Source organism: Anticarsia gemmatalis, chromosome 1 (assembly GCF_050436995.1).
Source record: "Anticarsia gemmatalis isolate Benzon Research Colony breed Stoneville strain chromosome 1, ilAntGemm2 primary, whole genome shotgun sequence".
NCBI classification, from domain to species: Eukaryota; Metazoa; Arthropoda; class Insecta; order Lepidoptera; family Erebidae; genus Anticarsia; species Anticarsia gemmatalis.
This window is the reverse complement of record NC_134745.1, coordinates 7,362,574-7,370,157: the sequence shown is the minus strand read 5'-3', so window position 1 is coordinate 7,370,157 and position 7,584 is coordinate 7,362,574. Positions and strand designations below refer to the sequence as shown.

The 7,584-nt window shown below is 36.2% G+C and overlaps 1 protein-coding gene across 1 annotated transcript; it reads left to right on the top strand.

Annotated features, from left to right (window-relative positions):
* Nucleotides 1–317: 317 nt before the first annotated feature.
* On the top strand, nt 318–7,180 carry LOC142979636 (uncharacterized). Its single transcript, XM_076124729.1, has 10 exons — nt 318–544; nt 625–707; nt 781–936; nt 1,956–2,144; nt 2,453–2,674; nt 3,913–4,051; nt 4,123–4,172; nt 4,564–4,728; nt 5,166–5,357; nt 6,326–7,180. The coding sequence occupies exons 1-10, from the start codon at nt 472–474 to the stop codon at nt 6,560–6,562; spliced, it is 1,506 nt and encodes a 501-aa protein (XP_075980844.1). The 5' UTR covers nt 318–471; the 3' UTR covers nt 6,563–7,180.
* The last annotated feature ends 404 nt before the right edge of the window (nt 7,181–7,584 follow it).

Here is a 7,584-nt window from a genome sequence, read left to right as displayed (position 1 = left end):
AATTGCCATTAAAATTACAAAATTAGCTACATCATCACTAATGTAAATAAATACTATATCACCATATCACTATACCTCGAAAACTTAGAAACCATTAAGAAACACTGGTTTAAATTTTGCGAATTTAAATTGTTCCCTTAATTTTTAAAACTATGGACTCTAGCCAGCTCTCGGAATATACTGTAACTTACACATGCATATTATGTAATCTATTAGTATTAGTAGTTATTAATCAGAATTATTTATATTTGATAGTACCTAGTATAAATTCACTGCCCGAATAGAATCTGAGCAATCACCAATCGTTATCCTCGCGCTCATTGCTATGTGCACAATGTCCAAGAACAATTAAAGTGTAAAGAAACGTGATATAATAAATAGGCGTCGATGTCGTCTTATCGCTAGTACACATCGGGCTGGGCTCCGTAAGAGACCACAATACATTACAACTGTATTAGAAGCAAAATCATAATGTCTCCGTACCAAAGTTTCGTATTTTTCTTTATTAATTTGTCGTTTATTATAACTTCAGCGCAATATTACGGTATGTTTGTTATTCATAATTTTAAATTGCAACTGTTATTTTTATTAGAATAAATTTAAAAAGTTTGTCATTGTTTACAGATTACCGTTCGAATAATTTTAGGTCTCAATCTAATCCGACATTGGCGCCTAATTTCAGAAATCCATATGGAATACAAGAAAGGGTATAGAAGTCTTTCAATAACTTATAACATATATTTTTTACTTTGTGTAAAATTAATGACGGCTTACTTTTAGCTTCGGCAATTCCAGCAAGAAAAAGTGCGAATAGACTTGTATTATGAATGTTTGTGTCCGGACTGCAGACATTTTGATACTGAACAGTTTGCACCGACTGTGAGGAAGCTGGGAAACTATCTAGACGTCCACCTATACCCTTATGGAAACGCTAAAGTAAGTTTTATTTATTTACACTTATTTTCGAGAAATATTTTAAAACCTTTTGTAATTTTATCTAGTTCCTAACAAAACAAATTTAACCCATTAATGTCCCACTTCTGGGCAAGGGTCTCCTCCCGTAATGAGGGGGGGTTAGGCCTTGAGTCCACCACGCTGGCCAAGTGCGGGTTGGGGACTTTGCATGCCCTCAATAAATGTGATAAACAAATTTTAGGCATGCAAGGTTTCCTCACGATGTTTTCCTTCACCGTTGGAGCATGTGATAATTATATATTTTTTTTTTTTTCTACTACACACATAACTTCTAAAAGTCATTGGTGTGTTGCCTCGGGTTCGAACCTGCGACCACTTGCGTAGAAGGTGTCCACTTATACCACTCGGCTATCACTGCTTCCACAGTTCCTAAACGAAATGTTATTTGCACGAAACCTATCAGTATTAAAAGTCTTATTATATAGACATAGACCACCCCAAAGCCACGCTAGGCGCTAGCCAAGTGCGGATTGCAGACTTGTTGGCACCTCTTCAAGAATTGTTCAAAGAACTTCTAAGTACACGAGCATTCTCGCGATGTTTTCCTTTGTCGTTTGAATAAATGAAAATGAATTTGTATTACACAAAACTTCGAAAATTAAAAGATAAATTGCTGAAAACTATTGTGTAGAAAACAATTCACATTCATTATCTCGATTTGTAACTCTGATTGTTAACTATTACAATGACAAATCTTACTATTCTTACTTAATATTTAAAATGCGAAAGATGTTTGGATGTTAGGATGCTTGAATGGATGATTTATGCCGTGTTGATGTTAATGATGTTGATCCTCAAAACTACTGAACGGATGATGACCAAATTTGGTTCAAACATAGAATACTTTTAACTAGTTTTACGGGAAATCTTTTTACGTAGTCGCGGGCTGAAGATCGGTTACTAATTACAGACCTTCTATTTTTTTTTTGCTAGAAGGAGATTTGTCTGCATTGAGACAGTACATTTACTCTTACTTCCAGACCATAAAGTTTGACAACGGTACATTTCAAGTGATTTGTCAGCACGGCCCAGCAGAATGTTACGGCAACATGTTGCATGCGTGCGCTATTGATCAACTAGCGGACCTCAGAAAGGCCATCGACTACAACACTTGTATGATGGACTTCGCACAGAGCAATAGGGGATCTGACGACGAAGCTGCTGACAAGGTATTCACCAATTATTTATTTTCAAAATAAATATAATTGCTTATAAATTCGCCTATATTTTACTCGTAAGTTTTAAGTGCCTAGATACGAATTATATTCAAAGGTATTTTTTACTATGGTAAAATAAGATAATCTGGGTTCTCTATTGCCTTTAATCCTGAAGAGTTCGTTTATAAAGTATGCAGTAGCTATTTTTCAAAAACCAATTAAATGATAGCCTCGAGCCACTCTCTAAATATTGTATCAAAAACATTGACAGTGATCGAGTGTGCCTAAAAAACATATATAGTTTTGTTTTTTATTTTCAGTGTGGAAGGCTAATGAATATAGATTCCGAATCAATCAAGTCATGCGCTAGAGGCCCCCGTGGTTTAGCGCTTCTGAAATATTACGGTGACGAGAGTCAGAAGGTTGGCTTCAAATGGGTTCCTTACATCCTTATCAATGGAGCTCCGAACCAAGGGGATAACTTCTTCCGAGACGTCTGCTCAGCCTTTAAGAAACCGCCACAGGAATGTAACGAAATTATGTAATTTTTAATAAATATATTGAAAAATTACCATTTCTTGTCCCTTCCATTTCGAGTCACATCATTTTTTCCAGACTTATGACGTTTAACGCCTGTTATATACGTAGTAAATTAGGACTTATTTACTGTAAATATACGTACATATACTTCTAAAATCTCGCTTTTTTCCCCATGGCAGCAGGCACAAACCAAAGAATGCGACTTGCTGCGATCCCGACACATTTCTTTTGCTTAATTTACCTTAATTTTACATTGGGTCTACTAGTAATATTCTGAAAAATAATATAACATCAACTACGCAAAAATACATTGCTTTCTTTTTACACATTATTTGGTTTCTCACATAAAATATGAAAAAAAAAACTTACTTACAAAACCGTATCAAGAATTTATCGTCATCCTTATCGCCAACATTCTAAAGGACTAAATACTACAGAACTAATTAGTAAACGATAGTTAATCGTTAAAGTCTATGAAATTGCTAACTTCAAATTAGTTGTGTGCCAATTACGCTAGAACTAATTTCAATAACATTTAGGCTAAGATAATAAAATTATCAGTAGAATTGAAATGTACTTTTATCGGTTTTGTTGAGGAGATAATCTGATCCTAGCCAAGAAGAATCCTCAAAGAAATGAGACGAGGATACATCACCTTACGATCATCAGTTGTTTGCATACATAAAAAAATGCCACAATAGGTGTCGTTGGTGGAAAAACTGCACACTTTTTAAAAACTTTACTGTTTTCTATACCTACCTGCCTGTGTCTATTGAAACTTGCTTTGCAGGACAATTTTCAGCCGATACGAACAATTTTAATTAACAGCATTGCTACTTGGGGAGGCAATTAGCTAAGGATGATTTCAAGTACACTTGGGTGCATTGGTTTTGTAAATGACCTGTCGGTAAAAGATCAGTGGGTTAAGCCACTTTTGGCGAGGACATTTTTTAGATTACTGACCGCTTTATCGTATCTGAGCTGAGCGTATATTCTGAGCTAGAGTATACAAGGTAAAATGTACAATAACTATTACGTTTTATCTCAAAAAAGAAGACTCAATGACCGATACCACGTGCAATTAAAAGGTCAAACCTAAAAGGCGATAGCCTGCAATTTAGCATTTTATATGAGGGCAAAGACTTTTAAATTACAACAATGATAACTAGCGAAGTATGTAAGTATATGATAAGTTATAGTTATCGTTCCCGATTCTATTATCACTGGTCATAGGCCACAGCATTGTGCCGTTTCTTTATACCTTCCTGGGAATTTAAGTTTAGTTGTGATTCAGCAGTGTACGATGACGTGTTTCAAACTACTGCTGGTGCAATTGTTAATTACTTTTGCTAAATGTAGCCAGGATCCACAAAATGAAGGTAAGCGTGGTCAGTGCAGATTAAGTGCAAATTGTAGTTCTGAAACTATAAAATTGGTTAATTGCTTTTAGATCAGCCGTCGTTTTGGAATCAGATTACGAACTGGAACAGAACCACAGAAGTAAGTACTATAAAAAAATTAAAAGTTATTATATCATACCGATACGCAGATTACGCTTTACGATAAAAAATACTATTGCATGATTTTCTTTAACACACAATTAACCACAAAATACAATTTAATATGTAATCTACCTCATTAATCTATCTACTATTGATTAACAAACAAAAAACTACATAATCGTTTTATGAAAATGCTCCCGGTTTTCTAGAGCTTTATAAAGTACAATGCTGACATTATTCATCAATAACTTACGCGCCAATATCTCAATCTTTGGCACCGAATTATACATAGACTTCATTTCTCATAGTCCATTACTCAATGCTATGCAAAAAGCCTGATAAATTACAAAACATATTTCTCCAGACTAAATTCAATTTGTACTTTCCAGATGCCTCCAGATGTCAGCGCTTTAAAGGATAAAGTTCAACTCAAAGTGTATTACGAGACTCTGTGTCCAGCGAGTGTAGACTTCTTTGTATCCCAGTTGAAACCCGCTGTGAAAAGGCTCGGCGAACATTTGGACGTTCATTTAATACCCTATGGACACGCGACTGTACGTGAAATTTCTGTCATTACACCTAAATGTTATATTTTTAATTTATATCGGACACGTTTTACGGCTATGCTCTTGCCTAGGTATTGCTGAACACGAAATTCTGACATTAGAGTCGCTATACCCTTTAGTTTGTATAGAGAATATTTGAGGGACATTATTTTCTATTTTAGTATTTAATGGTTAATGAAATGGATCAATACTACTGCCAACCATAGCTGAACTCAGCCTTTGACCATTCTTGTATGCAGTTCGTTGAACATTTACCTACATGCAACTTGCCGCACATAAATATGCTCTGACGAAATACTCCACTTTCGTTATCCTGCAATCCTCATTTAATAGCTCAATCTCCCAAAGCAGCCTCAAATACCCAAGGCAGTTTCGCAGTTTTATAAGTAACCAAAAATACTTTAAAAAATGTTTTTAATTTCCAGACGCACAATACCCGAGGATACTACACGTTCGAGTGTCAGCACGGTCCTAAGGAGTGCTACGCGAACAGAGTGCACGCGTGCGCCATCGACGTGCTGCAGAACACCACACGCTCCATCAACTTCCTCGGCTGTCTCATGCAGTACACCTCGTATCATGGCAACTATGACTACTTCGTGTCTGTACTTACCACGGTATGTTTACTTACAACTTTTGTTGCTCCCAAATTTTCTTAAGCTAGTCATGTGTCAAGGTGCGATTCTAGTTGCTTGATGCTGACAACAGCTGCTGATGGCGCTATAATAGGTTGACAAGGGTCTATCTCACATTGTAATGTCAAACCTCATTATACGATTTTTGTGCTCCCCTAAAATCTGTAAACAGTAAATACATCCAGAATTACAAAAGAGCTTGGTGTACACATGAATGCTAGAAACTTAGTACTAGGCCGCAAGGTTTTCTATATGATCCAAACAGGAAAACCTCCGTGATTGCTTATAATTTAGATCAATTTAATGGTAACTAAACTTCTAAACTTAGAACCATACTTTAACTCTAGCATACGTTAGCCCAAATGTAACAAAAAATATCTCATGCTGGCAGATACACAGTAAGCAAAGATTAAATATGGTGGAGGCTTAACCTATTCGACTTCATGTAAATACAAAGTACTTTACCATGGAAATAACAGGATGTAATTGACAGTACAAAGACTTAAGCGAATACAGGTTTTCCCTGCTTTAATATTATAGTTACAGAACAGGTAAATCAGATAATGACCAACACTTTTAGTTGCTCCAGCCATTACGGCAAGTAAAGCAAATGAGCTCTTTTTTCAACACAACTATTTAATTTTCCATTTAAAATGTACTGAGATTATAGGTACTTTTTACGAAGAAGTAATTTATATAATTACGTTTTTAAGTACATAGTAATATTCTTATTTTTACTATGAAAACACTCCTTCTTTAACTTGATTGACTGCCTCCGTGGCGCAGTGGTTTAGGTTCACCAATACCACTGCGTCGGGAAGTCGTCGGTTTGATGTCCACACGGAGCTATTATTTGTGCGATCCACAAATAATTGTTATATGTATAGCATACAATAGCATAGAATGTTTTAACATTTTCGTAAACGACTTTTTGTGTTTTTCATTTGCAGTGCAGCTTTACAGAAAACGTGAACATAAGCGAGATCGGGATGTGCGTTAATTCGCCGCGCGGTGCTATTGTGCTGAAGCAATATGGAGACGAGACGCATGAGCTTGAACCCTCGTATGTTCCGTACATCGTGTTGGATGGCTCTTCGCAATATCAAGACCGAGCTGCGGGAAATTTAGTCGACACGGTCTGCCAACTTCTCAATCCAAAACCTTCAGTTTGCTTCAATAACAACTAAGACGCCTAGATAAAGGTTGTCTGAAGATGTTTAGACATGGGAGAAATTGACTGGAGAAGAACACTAATGCATTTAAACAGCTGTTAAGCAACCTTGTACAGTAAATGTAAATATAAGTAAGATAAATATTTAAACAATCAAGATAATTTTATTTAATTGTTCATTATAAAATGGAAATTTGAAAGCATACCTGCATACCAATTAAACGAAGAGCATCTTTTTGTTGGAGTACAAAAGTCTCAAGAAAGCTTTCTTGTTAAAGACAAAAACAATCCGGTGTAACCAACATTTAGACAAAAGAGAATCGATTCGCGACACGAAATAGCGGCATTCGTATGTGTCGCGGCGTACGAGGCAATGTAGCCGAAATCCTAAATGGTTGAAACTATTGTTCTGTCGTATAGCTCGACAAACTCGACGGGTTGCCGAACGCTCCCGGGGAATTCTCGGTGCATGTGGACACTTTCCCACACGCCTCCGCCGCGGCGCCGGGACTCTTGCCAACTACAACACTTATTGTTCTCGTACTTGCACCAAATGATAACAGTTTCACCTCTCGCGACGTCGCCGTCGCTCCAACTCAGCACTAAAATAATTATGCTATCTATTAAAGCTTTGTTATTATAACGCTGATGGCTGTTTAAATCTATTCAAACTAAGATGATTTATAAGAGCCTGACAAAACCAAAATATTCAAGTAATTAACCCTCCGCTTAATGTAGAAGTTAGCGTTCTGAGATGGATTTGCTATTACTGTATGAAAGGCGCCAGGCATTTGATATCAACGGTATTACATAATGTTACAGCTCTACTTTAACTTAATAATGCAAATGAGACCGATATATTAAGACCACGTATAGTGTTATACTGTTTTCTTTGTTAAGTCATAAAATATCTTCATGTAATCATTATAAACTTAAATGAGGTCCATTCGGAAAGTGTGGTATGCACCGACACAGCGACGTGCATTGGTGAATCATGTAACAAATATTTATTGAATTTGTTTCGTTATGACTAAGAGA

What these genes read in the sequence shown, in the direction of transcription:
- LOC142979636 (XM_076124729.1), top strand. Translation starts at nt 472, where the DNA reads ATGTCTCCGTACCAAAGTTTCGTATTTTTCTTTATTAATTTGTCGTTT. An exon ending in AACTTCAGCGCAATATTACG is followed by an intron (nt 545 to 624) that starts GTATGTTTGTTA and finishes CATTGTTTACAG; the next exon opens with ATTACCGTTCGAATAATTTT. An exon ending in AGGAATGTAACGAAATTATG is followed by an intron (nt 2,675 to 3,912) that starts TAATTTTTAATA and finishes CATAGGCCACAG; the next exon opens with CATTGTGCCGTTTCTTTATA.